The sequence below is a fragment of the Dendrobates tinctorius genome, unplaced genomic scaffold (genome assembly GCF_039654945.1).
Source record: "Dendrobates tinctorius isolate UK_male_01 unplaced genomic scaffold, ASM3965494v1 ptg000094l, whole genome shotgun sequence".
NCBI classification, from domain to species: domain Eukaryota; kingdom Metazoa; phylum Chordata; class Amphibia; order Anura; family Dendrobatidae; genus Dendrobates; species Dendrobates tinctorius.
In genome coordinates this window covers 12,376,403-12,391,335 of record NW_027361762.1, presented here as the reverse complement: position 1 = coordinate 12,391,335, position 14,933 = coordinate 12,376,403, and the positions used below count along the sequence as shown (strand labels likewise).

At 45.5% G+C, this 14,933-nt stretch overlaps 1 protein-coding gene and 1 long non-coding RNA gene across 2 annotated transcripts in view; one reads left to right on the top strand and one right to left on the bottom strand.

The window, feature by feature from the left end:
• The window catches only part of GUCY2C (guanylate cyclase 2C), a 1,090,166-nt gene that overhangs the window by 402,515 nt on the left and 672,718 nt on the right, over positions 1-14,933 (bottom strand). Inside the window, exons 18-20 of the mRNA XM_073586670.1 lie at positions 7,188-7,325; positions 4,593-4,681; positions 1,157-1,248 (exon numbers count right to left, since the gene is read on the bottom strand). Coding sequence (XP_073442771.1) covers positions 1,157-1,248; positions 4,593-4,681; positions 7,188-7,325 — 319 coding nt within the window. The remainder of the gene's footprint in view (positions 1-1,156; positions 1,249-4,592; positions 4,682-7,187; positions 7,326-14,933) is intronic.
• The window catches only part of LOC141098705 (uncharacterized), a 241,171-nt gene that overhangs the window by 220,793 nt on the left and 5,445 nt on the right, over positions 1-14,933 (top strand). The window lies entirely within an intron of this gene.

The following is a 14,933-nucleotide window of genomic DNA, read 5'->3' as shown; positions in this document are numbered from 1 at the left end:
CTGATACTTACCTCCGACCGGCTCCCCGCTGGTTATCGCTGATCGCGCGAGAACGTCCTGGACCATTTCTCATCGTCAGCTTCCTGCTGGGCTACCTGCTGTGGAGACGAGCGACGCGTGGACGTGGGCGGGAGGGCGTCAGGATCGCCTGGTCTGACAGGTAAGTAGCGACCCCCGACCCCTATGTCGCTGGTGAGATCTGCCTGTGTGGCAGCTGACTAGCGACCACTTAGCGATGCACCGGCGATCCTAACTGCGTCATATTGCTGGTCGGGATCGCTGGTGCATCGCTAAGTGTGACAGTACCTTAAAAAGCACAGGCATGGTGTGATACATGGACATTTCAATAAACACTGAGCCTGAAGAGAGAATCCTTAATTAGGTAAGATTAGATAAGTGGTGTGAAAGTTTTACGGAACCACCAAAAACGCTGAAAAAATGCTGAAAGAAGTGACAAGCTGCGTTCTGCAAAAACTAAAATTTTGTACAAAATACTGAGGTAAAAAAACAAGCTTTGAGAATGAAATTTATTTGCTGATACTGTAAAATGCAGCTGAAAATTTGCATAAAAAAACGCATAAAGAAAAAACCCTGAAAAAACCAAACGTGTGATCATAGCTTTAGGCTGTGTGCAAACGTTGCAGATTTGGTGCATATCTGGTATTTTTTTCTTGCAGATTTTCTAGATAAACCTGAAGCAATCCTGATGCCAGCAAAGTAAATGAGAAACCTAAATGAGAACCTGTATTGTCAATTTTCTGTGCGTTTTTGCCCTGCGTTTTTCACAATTGACTTCACTTAGTCAAAAATGCATGGGAAAAACGCAGACAGACGGCATGTTTCAGCTCCTTCTACAAATATACAACAGCATTAATAACAGGGCTCATAGAACACCCCTTCAGAATAGCCCAATGCTTTGCTCTCAGACATTCTTGGCTGAAATTCAGTTTCTTCATTCTAGCAGCCACTAGGGTCTCGAGACAATATTTTCCTATTGGGAGACAGTATTGTATACAGTTTTCTCACATTTAAAAAATGCTCACAGGTAACTTCCTACCATAGTAAATAGTAATTCTGTGTGGTTAACACATGAATAATATCATCTTTTTGACTGCAAAGCCACTATTGTGCTATAAAAATACTTCTATAAAGGTACCTAAAGATCTTTGCCAAGGTGCTTTCAATTTTCTTAAAGTCAGGCCTCTTCTCGGGATCCTCTTCCCAGCAATTCTTCACAAGAACATAAACCTGAAAAAAAAAATATATATATTTATAAAATCTAAAAACAAATCAGATTGTTAAACAAGACGTTACACACTAATCCTTCTGGATTTACTTTTAGTATGTATAGTGGTATAAGAAAATTAAAGCAACACCAATCTAGGATTAGCCTCAGGATAAGGCTGAATTCATCTGTCTGTGAAACACGTTCCATGTTCGGACTATAATGCACGGACTGGCCGGGGTTTCCCTGACTCAACCTTGACAGCCTCAGAGTTTCCATAGGAAACCATAGGAAACTATGAGGCTGTCAGGTATGTGTCAGGAGACATATGGTCAGTTCATGCATTATGGTCAATACACTGATCAATTTTCACGGAGGTCTAGATTCTGCCTAAAGCCCCCGTCACACAGCCCCCGCTGCTGAGTCACAAGTTTTGTGACGCAAAAGCGATTTCACCAGCGAGGTCGCTGTGTGTGACACTGACCAGCGATCTGCCCCCCTGCCGGTTATCGCTGATCGTCCTGGAATGGTCAGGACATTTTTTTGATCGCTGGTCTCCTGCTGGCCAGCACGCATCGCTGCGTGTGACAGGCGGGAGACCAGCGATCAGCGCGCTGGTAACTAAGGTAAACGTCGGGTTTCTAAGTGGCGCGCAGCACTTAGAAACCCCATGTGTACCTTAGTTACCAGTGCGCTGGTGCAGGGAGCTGGTAACCAAGGTACACATCAGGTTTCTAAGTGCCTCGTGCTGCTTAGAAACCCGATGTGTACCTTGGTTACCACTCTCTGCACCAGCGCGCTGGTAACTAAGGTACACAGTGGGTAACTAAGCAATGTGCGTCGCTTGTTACCATCCTGTCGCTGGTGCTGATCGCTGGTGAACCTGCCTGTTTGGCAGCTCACCAGCGATCATGTAGCGAAACACCAGCGATCCTGACAAGGTAATATCGTTGTCGGGATCGCTGGTGCGTCGCTATGTGTGACGGGGCCCTAAGGGATAGCCAGAGTAGGTGGTACCTATCGATTCACACCTTAAATCAAACAATGCAGCTGTCTTAGGAATCACTCTTAACATACTATAATTATAGTGATAATGGTGACTGTCATATAATGTCTCTGAAAATGAACCAAAATCTGTATGCAAACCATTGTTTTTTTTATTTTACTGCCTGTGACATTTGGCATCTAACAACCCTTCTGGAAAAGGACGTCATCATATATTTTATTTTGTATTGCTTTTGCCATGTCCAGTTATTTCATTTAGTCCATTAACATCTTTAGATGTTTTGCTGTTAGAACTTGTTCATTCAAATGAGTGAATAGAGAAAAAAAATGAACAGCACAAAAATGGCATCTGTTTTTCACTGACTGATTGCTAGGTGATTCTGGGGGAAAACTAATTATTTTGGATAAAAGAAAAACAGGTAATGTAAGGATGTTAAAAACGAATGCACGGACCAAAAATGGATGAATAAAGGATTGTGCACACTGACAAAAAATGGTCTGGTTTTGGAGAATGTGAAAAACAATCACTCATGCTTGAATAGGTCTATACTTGGTGGTTTTAGCTTTGCCCCACATCTAAATTATTTTGAAAAAAGACAAACAATACTTTTTTTAAAGTCTAAAGAACATCTAAACAAGTCTGATACATTTTGGAAACAAGTCCCGTAGACTGATGAAGTTAAAATATAACTCTTTGGCCACAATGATAAAAGGTTTGTGTGGAGAAAAAGGTCACAGAATTTCAGGAAAATAACTTCTCGCCAACCATTAAGCATGGGGGTAGATCAATCATGGGCTGTGTTGCAGCCAATGACGTTGGAACATTTAGGAGGGAAGAATGAAATTTCAACAAATTCTTGATGCAAACATAACACCATCTTTAAAAAAGCTGAAGTTGAAAAGAGGATGAATTCTACACATGAATAATGATCCTAAACACACTTCAAAATCCACAATAAACTACCTCAAAAGGTGCAAGCTGAAGGTTTTAAAATGGCCCTCATAGTTCCCTGATCCGAACATTATTGAAAATCTGTGGCTAGACCTCAAAGAAGCAGTGCATGTAAGACAACCCAGGAATCTCACAGGACTTGAGGAATTTTCAAAGGAAGAATGGATGAAAATCCCTCAAAACAATAATTGAAAGACTCTGGCCTGGCTACAAAAAGTGTTTACAAGTTTTGATACTTGCAAAAGGGGTTGTTACTAGGTACTAACCATGCAGATTGCCAAAACATTTGCATCGGTTAATTTTCCTTTTTTTAACTTTTAAAATGGAAAAGATTAAAATACAGTATATATATATATATATATATATATATATACATTTGTTTGCCTAAAATACAAAAGAAATGTGTCATCTGACTTACAAAGCCATCCACAACCATTCCCCTCCCTATATCTCTGAACTAATCTCCCAGTATTTTCCCTCACTTAATCTTTGATCCTCCCAAGACCTCCTACTCTCCTCCACACTTATTTGTTCCTCACACAGCCGCCTCCGAGATTTCTCCCGAATATCCCCTATCCTCTGGAATGCCATGCCTCAACACGTCCGATTATCCACCCCCCTTGGATCCTTCAAACAGAACCTGATAACCCATCTTTTCAGGAAAGCTTACAGACTGCAATAACCATTCTGCCGCCTCACCACCGCCTGAGCTGCTGCACCCCCGACCTTCTGTCTTTTCCCCGCTATCCCGTAGAATGTAAGTCCTCAAGGACAGGGTCCTCTCCCCTCTGTCTGTCATTGTAAATTAGTGGTGGAAACTTGTTAACTGTTAACGATATTTATAACTTTATATGTAACCCCCCTTCTCATGTACAGCACAATGGAATTAATGGCGCTATATAAATAAATAATAATAATAATCTTTAACTTTAGGTATCAAGCAATAAGAAAAAACGAATGGCACCAAGGTCTGAAATTCAAACACCTGCAGCATAGTGTTAACGGCAAAAAGTGAACAGAGGTATATAAGCTTTGGGTTAACGGTGCAAAGCATCAGAAAAAACACATTCGAACTTGAATAATTGAACAAAATGAAAATGCAGCACTCACCCATAAGCTGTGAAAAACAAAGTTCTTTATTAAACCATAAGAGGTTTTCAGACAAAGTCCATGGGACAAGCAGGTGCTGCATGGATAAGTGTAACATGCTGACAATAAGAATAATTGTGTAAAAGAAAAACATGCTAATAAATGTTTTCAATGTTTATCTTGCTCATTTATCTTTAACCTCTATACTGTATATTGTTTATGTAGATATTTGCATCTTCCATTTGATGCTCATATACATTTACATTTTATATAAATGACCTAAGCAAGTATCTATCAATATTAAATAAAAATATTTCCTACCTCTATCTCCCATTCCTCTGCTGTCTCAAGAAGAAGGTCTGGTCGGAATGGACAATTTCCTTTATTATTCTTCACCTTTGCAATTTTTTCTTTAGTTGCCCATTAGTAAAGAAATAAAATGAAACAAAAAGTTCAGATGAAATTTGTTTGTGACTCAATATTGGCAAAAGTATATTTTCCACAAATAAAATAAACTTTTCTGAATGATTAGATTTATACTTACTACTTCATTTTGTTCTTAAACATGTAATATCCCATTACTGAAAACAAAGGCCCATATTCATCAACGTGATTATGCCAGAATTCTAGTATAAATTGCTTTGAAAAGTAGCAAAATGATTGTGGAGTTGCACAAAGTTTTTAGACTTTTGGCATTTTAATGCTGATTTCACCCAGTGCTGACAAAATGGGTTGGCCTGGTATACTGCCCCTATTGGACAAACAATCAGTAGATTTGGTTTCCAGTACCATCTCTACGCTGATGACACCCAATTATACACCTCTATACTCCTGACATCACACCTGTATTATTACAAAACACCAGTGATTGTCTTATCGCTGTCTCCAACATCATGTCATCCCTCTATCTGAAACTGAACCTGTCTAAAACTGAACTCATTGTGTTTCCTCCCTCTACTAACCTATCTATTGTCATGGCTCTGGACAGGAATTCCTTTCCCCATCCTGGGCTCTATGGAGTTAACTTTGCTGGCCTTCCTTTAGTCAGGGGAGAGCTATATTAACCCGCCCTTCTGTTGGATTTTTGTCAGTGATAGTTCTGTCCTTGGCTGAGCAAGTGACCTAGCTACACTTGTGTATACTGTTTGTTCCCGTGTGCTTGTGCTGTGTATGATCCGGCTTGTTCCTTGTTTTGTGCCTGCTCTCCGATTCTGTACCTCTGCTATTCTCTGGTTCTGATCTCTGGCTGGCCCACTGACTACCCTCCTTGTCTGTGCCCTTGGTTACTGCGTTCCTGCCCAGTTTTTGACTTCAGCTTGTATTTGACCAGTCTTCTGTCTGTGCCCTTGGATACTGCATCTACCCTCTGGCTATTGTACTTGGCTTGTCAGACCTCTCTCTCTCCCTGCTCTGCCAGCTCCTGCTCTCTCTCTCTACCTCGCTGGCATGGAACTTAGCTCCTCCTCCAGCCACTCCCCCGTGGTCACGTGTCTCAGGTCCTGTTTAGTGCAGTGTGCTCTCAGCAGCGGCCACACGCTTCTGTTTGTTACTTCCATCTCCGCACCCACTTCCCCTAGTGTTCTTTCCCTGAACACAATCTGTGTGCCCATCACACCTATGCCCGACATTGCCATTTCCATGTGTGGTTCTACCATTACTCCCCAGCAACATGCCTGCTGTCTTGGGGTTATACTTGATTCAGAGCTTTCATTCACCCCCTCACATCTGATCACTGGCTTGCTCTTGTTATCTGCACCTCAAAAACATTTCTAGAATTCAACCTTTTCTTAATTTCGACTCTGCAAAAACTCTTACTGTTTCTCTTATTCATTCTCATCTGGACTATTGTAACTGTCTACTAATCAGTCTCCCTCTTACCAAACTCTCCCCTCTCCAATCTGTCTTGAATGCTGCAGCCTGGATCATATTTCTCACCAACCGTTATACCGATGCCTCTACCTTGTGCCAGTCATTGCACTGGTTACCCATCCACTTCAGGATTCAATATAAACTTATCACTCTCACCCACAAAGTGTTCCACAGCTCAGCACCAGCCTACATCTCCTCCCTTGTCTAAGTCTACCATCCTACCCGTGCCCTCCATTCTGCTAATGACCTGAGGTTAGCATCCTCTATAATCAAAACCTCCCACTCCCGTCTCCAAGACTTTGCACGTGCTGTGCCAGTTTTTTGGAATGCACTACCCAGGATAATTTGTTAAATCCCCAATCCCCACAGTTTTAAGCATGCCCTAAAAATACATTTCTTCAAACTGGCCTACCGCCTCAACACATTATTCTAACTATCCCTGTGTTGCCCATACAACATTTTTACCATAACAAGGTTCCTTGTATCATGTTCTCACACTTTATGCATGCATTTAATAGCCCTCTGCGTCTGTAATTTTACATATTCTGGCTGATAACCAGCTCATGCAGCATTACATGAATACAATTTCTTACATTATGGTTGGTCAGAACAAAGAAAGCAATTGTTATCATCCACTTTTTGTGTCTCCCCTATTTCCTCATAGATTGTAAGCTTGCGAACCGGGCCCTCATTCCTCTTGGAATCTGTTGATTTATGTGATTATTGTTATGCTGTAATGTCTATTGTCTGTACAAGTCCTCTCTAAAATGTATAGTGCTGCAGAATATGTAGGCACTATAGAAATAAAATTATTATTATTATTAGCCTTATCTCAGAAATCTTACTCCAGTATCTGCGCAAGGAGGCACTCGCCGTTTGTCAGATGTATCTGATTCAATAAGAGTCATGCACCATTTTATGAATCAGGAGGGTCTGACTACAACACATTGTTCACGCTGCTCTTGATGAATCAGGGCCAAACATTCCTTTTCAATAGATAAATCTTTTCTAAACATTAATATTCCTATATTGAAAAATTGATTTTACCTTTGTGGTCAAGGCATTGTTCTGTGTAAAATGTGTCTTTCCTCAGGATAATTTCTTGTGCAATAATTCCATAGCTATAGACATCACCTTTCTGAGAAACCCCATTTTGGCGTATGTGTTCAGGAGACATCCACAAATCTTTAATGAGTAATAATAATGAATTAAACTACAATCTAACGTCAAATCCGACATGTATTATTTGGTCTAAATTACTGTACAGCTAGGGCCCCATTTACATATCTGATTTTTTAATATGTGCTCCATTCATTTTTTTTTTTGCGAATAGATCGCACACTTGTTAAAGTCTATGGGAAATACAGTCATGGCTGAAAATGTTGTCACCCTTGAAATTGTGCCAGAAAATTAAGTATTTCTCACAGAAAATTATTACAATTATACATGTTTATTTCCTTTGTTGGTATTTGAACAACACAAAAATAAAGGAAAAAAGACATATTGGATACAATTTCATATAAAACCCCAAAAATAGGCTGGACAAAATTGTTGGCACCTTTCCAACATTGTGGGTAAACAACTTTGTTTCAAGCTTGTGATGTTCTTTCAAACTCACCTGTGGAAAGGATCAAGGCAATATGAAAATCACACCTGAAAGTAGATAAAAAGGGGAGCGGTTGACTCAAAAAAGGGAAATTGGACATAATTTTGCATAAAACCCCAAAACTGGGCTGGAAAAAATTGTTGGCACCCTCAACTAAATATTTGGTTGCACACCCTTTGGAATAAATAACTGTAATCACTTCCTTTAACCATCACCAAGATTCTTACACCTCTCAACTAGAATTTTGGACTATTCTTTTGCAACTGCTCCAGGTCTCTCATATTTGAAGTGTGCTTTCTCCCACCAGCAATTTTAAGATCTCTCCACAGGTATTCAATGGGATTTAGATCCAGATTACGGATAAGCAAATCCGAACTATAAAGTTCGGGTTTCGTACCAGACACAGTGTTCGATACTTAATGAAATTTGTTGAAAACTGCAGTGCAAGTGCAGACAATCAACAAGTTTTTAGGCTGTGGGAACTTCCGGAGCTATCACAGCCATGCCAAGTATTGGCATGGCTGTGACTGGCTGGCAAAGCACGTGACCTGGCCCATAGAAATGTTGTATCACGAGTGCTGTCACCATTCTGCTCTGACTAGTGTAGGGACAGGCCGCAACCAGATTGAAGGACAGTGTTAGGTAGCACACTCTGCCAAAAAGCCGCTGAATGTACAGTGCAGGTGTCTCAGTGGGAGAACTGTGCCAAAAATCCACTATGAGTACTCTGAAATAATATCTATAGGAGTATTGTGCCAAAAGCCACTGTGTGTAGTCTGCAACCTTGCCTGTGGGAGTACTGTGCCATAAGCCGCTGTGTGTACTCTGTAACCCTGCCTGTGATAGTACTGTGCCAAAAGCAGCTACATGTACTCTGCAATGCCACCTGTGGAAGTACTGTGTCAAAAAGATGCTGTGTGTACTCTGCATGCCCGCCTGTGGGAGTACTGAGCTAAAAAGCTGTTGTATGTATCTGCACCCATATTTGTGGGAGTACAGTGCCAAAAAAAGATGTGTGTACTCTGCACTCATATCTGTGGGAGTGCTGTGCCAAAAAGCTGATTAGTTTACTCTGCAACTCTGCCTGTGGGAGTACTGTGCCCAAAAGCTGATGTGTTTACTCTGCAACCCCCCCTGTGGGAGTATTGTGCCAAAAAGCCGCTGTGTGTACTCTGCAACCCTGCCTGTGGGAGTGCTCTGCCAAAAAACACTGTGTTTTCTCTACAAATCTGCCAGTAGGAGTACTGTGCCAAAAGCCATTGTGTGTACTCTGCAAACCCTCCTGTGGGACTACTGTAACAAAAAGCCGCTGTGTGTACTCTCCTTGTCTGTAGAAGCAGTATACATAAAAACTTATCATACTCTGCAGCTTTCTCTTTGCCATTTGTAGCCCAAACAAATAATTTTACTATACTGCTGTATCTATACGAGTAGTGTGGCAAGGCAAATAAATAAATCTTAGCAGTTGTCTTAAATCTCAGCAGTTGTCTCTTTGCCATTTGTAGGACAATTAAATAATGTTATTGCATTGCTGTGTCTATAAAAGTAGTGTGGCAAATAAATGAATCTTGGCAGCTGTCTCTTTGCCATTTGTAGGTCAAATAATTTTACTATAAAGCTGTGTCTCTACGAGTAGATTGGCAAATAAATAAATCTTAGCAGCAGTCTCTTTGCCATTTGTCATCCAATCAAATAATTTTACTGAAATTCTGTGTATTTTCTAGTAGTGTGGCAAATAAATAATTGTATTCTACAGTCTTTGCCATTTTTGGTATAAAAAAGTTATTATATTCTGCAGCTGTCTCTTTGCCATTTGTAGGTCAAACAGATTTACTGAACTGCTTTGTCTATGTAAAAGCACGGTCGCCAGGGGGTAGCCTCATCAGCCTCTTCAGTACTCACTGTGCTGGAGGCTGTTTCATCTCTGGTACGTTGCTCACTTCAGGGGTACAAAAAACTGTAGGCAGAGGCCGGAATAACTTTAAACAGTTCAACTTTATTTTCCTCAGGGCACAGCACATCCAACACACCTTTAGGACTTTTGACACGGTACCAACAATACATCTTCCACAGCAGCACCTTGCTTCTTCAGCTATACAGGAGTGAACCACACAATGACAATGGAACAAGGAACCCGGTGAATACGGCACTTCGTGCTCTATTCCTGCGACTGACTTCAGCCCACGAAGGTACCCATCTACTAGGTTGTTCACCCCTTTATGATAATCCTGTCCATGCACTCGGCTAGTGGCCCACGCGACCACCTGGTCAGCTCCCACACACTGGCTGTCATCTCCACAGGGACTCTTCTATTGTACACCCTGTCTTAACACCTCCCACATGTCAGAGGATAACAAAACACAGTTGCCAACTGCAGAGTCTTTCTGCAGTGTGCAGACAGGCAAGGACAGTAGGGGTGAGGAGTGGGTAGAATGTGATGTGGAAGATGATGAACTCCTAGGCCTCACATGGAGGGAGGCCATCCTAGTGACGAGCAGGGTTTGGAGGAAGAAGAGGTGGCCACGCTGCCCCAGCAACACAGCAAAAGAGGGAGCAGGGTACAAAGGCACAGTGGGTGGACCCTAGCCAGTATGTCGGCTGCTACTGCCCACTGTGCCACTGAAATCAGCACACCAAAGCCAGCTTAAAAGAGATCCCTGGCATGTCATGTCTTTAGGGAATGTGCTGATGACAGGTGACTGGTGGTTTTCATGGTGTGCCATTAGAGCCTGAAGCCAGGAATAAATCTTCTGAACCTGAGCACCACCTGCATGACTAGGCATCTGAATTCCAAGCATGAAATTCAGTAAAGTGCACATGACAGATCTGAGCCTCCTCCTGCTCCTTCTTCTGCTGTGGTCTTGGCCTCTTCCTTCCGCTCATGATTAATATAGTACACTATAGGAACAAAAAAGCGCAAATAGGGTCTTATCCGGGTTAATATTAAAAAATATAAAAGAAATTCACTCACCTATTGCAGGAGAGATCAGGCATGTACGATTAGTAGTCAGCTGCTGCACGTCCAAAGGTCAAACAAGTGACCGCTGATATAACAATTCTTATGGAACTAATTTATGGACTTCCATGCGCTGCTTGACAATATACAGGATTCCAATTATGGTGGAAGATGAATCATTCATTCCCAACGCGTTTCGAAGTAAGAACTACTTCTTCCTCAGGGGATGACATTGTTTGTCATTGCCCTCGCAGGGGTTCTATACGACTACTTACTGCAACAGCCGGTCACTATAGGGCCGGGTCCTTAATTATAAAGTCAACTTAGCTGTCCAGATGTCCCTCGCCGTTCGGGTTGGTGGTCTTTCGGCGTAGTAGTTACTGGGCCCAGTTGCTGAGGCGATGACAAAGACTTTGCTCGCTCCGTCGCGCTGATGACACTGGAGCCCCACAGGCTCCGGCATAGTACTTGGATGGTTGGGCCGCAGCCCCTGGCCTGGGGCAAGCAGCAGCGATGTGTGATGGCGAATGACAGGCCACCTGCGCAGTTAACGGCTGCGACGGGGAGTCCGCGGTCAGCAGAGGCCCGGCCCCTGCTGCGGACCGGAGCGGGATAGTGGTGGCCGCCGACGGTACTGTACTTGTCGCGGCCACTGATGAGAACAGGGCGGCTGCAGATGGCGGGGAATAGGCCGCAGCCGCGAGCTGGAGCGAGATGGCAGCGGCCGCGGGTGACCGCGGGTAGGCAGGGCGGGTTGAACTGGGGCCACAGTGTCCGCGGACTGGAGTGGGGCAGCAAGTCCCGGATATTCACCTTGGTACCGTCCCTCTGGAGTCCTCGGTGAGTGTCCTCCCTGGCACTGGTGAGTCGCTCTCGCTTTCAGCGGCTCCAACGGTCTCCTGCTGTCTCTATGTCGGTCTGCTGACTCCTTTATATTGGTCCCTCCCCCAGCCCATCTGTCTGTCACAATGGTCCGTCCCCGAACTCTGTCCCCCAGGAACAGTTTCCCCCGGAACCTAGATGACGGCTCCCTTGGTTCCGGCCTGGACACTCGACGGGGGCCGTTCCTCCCACACTCCACCGCCTTGTATGCTCGCCAGTCCTCGGGCGAGGGTTTTCGTAGACTCAGGTTAGTCTTTGGAGTCGACAGTTCCTGTCGCCATACGAACTGGTCCTGTTCGTAGCGTTCAGGGGGATTGCCAGCGGTTGACCGCTCGGAACGTCTAAGTTCGACTGTGTTGGGACGTTCTGGGGTGGCAGATGGGGTTAGGCCAGTCGACTCTGGCGGGCTAATTGGGTCTGCTGTAATGTCACTACTTGGAGGGCTCACGGATGTGGTTGGGAAGTCCTTTTCGTCATCCAGGTCCCAGACTGGTGAAGGGGGGTCGGGGACTTGAGGGATCGGCTCAGGTCGCATGGGATCAGTGGAGGCACAGGGCCGCAACATATTGCGGTGCACAGTACAAGTGAGAGGTGTGTCATTTCCTTCGGATTGTATTTCATACACAGGCCTGTCGGGGCTTATCCGACGCAACACTCGGTACAGGTTCTCCTCCCGCCATGGTTCCAACTTGTTCTGGGGGTGCTGATCTAGTACGAGTATCCGATCCCCAGTCTGGAAGTCAATTGGTGGGGGCAGCGCTCCCCCCGGGTGTTCTAGATCCTGGAGCTTTGTATGGACGATTCGGTGGAGGGTCTGCAGCCAGTGCCGGTGGTTTCGGACCCACGAGGATACTCTGGTCCAGGGTTGGGGTTCCTCCGGGTTTAACTCCACTTCCGTGATTCCTTTGCTCTCCCATCCAAACAGCAATGAGTAGGGGGTGTAACCAGTCACCCGGTGCACCCGGTTATTATATACCCACACCAGCTCAGGGACGTATTCAGGCCAGCGGGCCTTTCGGTCACTCTCTAGGGTAAGCAGCATTTGGATTAGTGTCCGATTGAATCGTTCGCAGGCTCCGTTCCACTGTGGGTGGTATGGTGTAGTCCGAGACTTATCAATACCGTAGAGTCGATGTAGTTCTTCCATGACTCTTCCTAGGAAGCACGCTCCTTGGTCCGAATGTATTCGTTGCGGGCAGCCATACACTTGGATAAAGTTTTTACAAATCGCATAGGTAGCCGACTCGGCTGTTTGGTCTCGGGTGGGGGTGACCACGGCGAACTTGGTGAAATGATCCACCATAACGAGGCAATGTTCATACCCCTGGTAGGCAGGACCTATGGTCAGATAGTCCACCGTGAGGAGCTCGAGGGGAGCTGATGTTACAATTGTCTGCACCGGGGCTCGTTGCGCTGGAGGCTTAGCGAGCTCGCATGGGCGGCAGGTTCGGCAAACTTCTTCCACAGCAGCGTGCAAGCGTGGATGGTACACTATCTGCTGCAACCATTGCAAAGTCTTTTGAGCACCAAAGTGAGCCCCCTTTTCGTGGGCTTCCCGAGCCAGTTGGCTGAGATGGGTTCCGGGCACGATCACCTGCCATACTGTCGCCGACGTTGTTCATGACACGGCTTTCCGATATAAAAGTCCCTTTTTGATAGCTAGTTTCTCCCACTGGAGCAACATCAGCAACATATCCTGGGTCAAAATCTGTCTCAGGTAGCCAGTGGGCAATTTGCCGGTGGCCACCCATCGGCACAGGAGTCCGATTTCTCCATCCTCTGTTGCTGCCGAATCTACTTGTCGCGTGGCTGTTCTAATATTCCCACTACGGGTCCAGGATGAGGCGCTTCTTGCGCGTTAGCAGTAAGCGCAGCGGTGGTGAGGGCAAACGGCGTCTCTTCCCCTTCTGATTCATTGTCTCGATTCCTCCCTGGGGTGGTGTGTCGGATTCTGGAGAGTGCGTCAGCGTGCACGTTTTCAGCTCCCCGTTTGTAGATGATCTTGTAGTTGAACTTGGCCATCCGAGCCACCCACCGCTGCTCTAGGGCTCCCAGTTTGGCATTCTCCAAATGGGCTAATGGGTTGTTATCAGTCTGCACCACCACCTCGGAGCCCTCCAGGTACTCTGCGAACCGCTCCGTCATTGCCCACACTACCGCGAGGAACTCGAGCTTAAAGGAGCTGTAATTGTCCGGGTTTCATTCGGAGTCATGCAGCGACCGGCTACCATAGGCGATCACTTTCTCTCGGCCGTCCTGCACCTGTGACAACACAGCTCCTAGTTCCTCGAGGCTCCCATCGGTATGCAGGATGAATGATAACAAAAAATCCACATATGCCAAGAGTCCGAGAGTGTAGCTTTGAGATCTTGAAGTGCATCCTCTTGCCATTGTTGCCACTGGACCTTCCGTCCATTCACCCTGGCTGGAGCCCCCTTCAGCAGGTCCTGCAGGGCTCGGACTCTGCATGCAAAATTCTTCACAAACCGACGGTAGTAGCCGACCAACCCCCGTACGTCTTTCACTGTTTCGGGGGTAGGCCACCCCTGGATGGCAGCAACCTTTTCCAGGGATGGTCTGACACCCTCCGCTGAGATGGTATGCCCCAAATATTCGATCTGGGTGTGGAGCAGGTGGCATTTCTGGGGCTTTACCTTCAACCCGTACTTCTGCAGCCGGCCGAGCACCTGCCCCAACCGCCGCAGGTGGTCCTCGAACATGGCGGAATAGATAATGATATCGTCCAGGTATATCAACGTGGCTTCAAAGTTGAGGTCTCCTAGACACCGCTCCATCAGTCGCTGGAAGTTTCCTGGGGCGTTGGCCGGCCCGAACGGCATCCAATTAAACTCGAACAGTCCCATGGGAAGGATAAATGCCGTCTTGGCTCTGTCTTCCTCTGACATCGGCACCTGCCAGTACCTACTAGCCAGGTCTAGAGTTGAAAAGTATGTCGCGTTCCCCAAGGCGGACAGAGACTCTTCTATGCGGGGCAGTGGATACGAATCCTTGATGGTGCAGGCGTTCAACTTTCGATAGTCCACACAAAAACGCAGAGTGCCATCTTTTTTACGAACCAGAACAATGGGGGTCGCCCAGGGGCTCTGGCTTTCCCGTATGACCCCCTTCCGAAGCATTTGGGCTAATAGAGTTTTCACTTCCTGGTAAAGCTGCGGTGGGATTTGCTGATATCGTTCCCGGATGGGGGCCGCCCCTGCCATGGGGATTCCATGCGTGATGGTCGTGGTACATCCAAAGTCATCCTCATGACTGGCGAAGACACTGTAATATTGTCCAAGAAGTGTCTCTACCTGGAGAAGTTGGGCTGGCGCTAGGCCGGAAAGTTTGG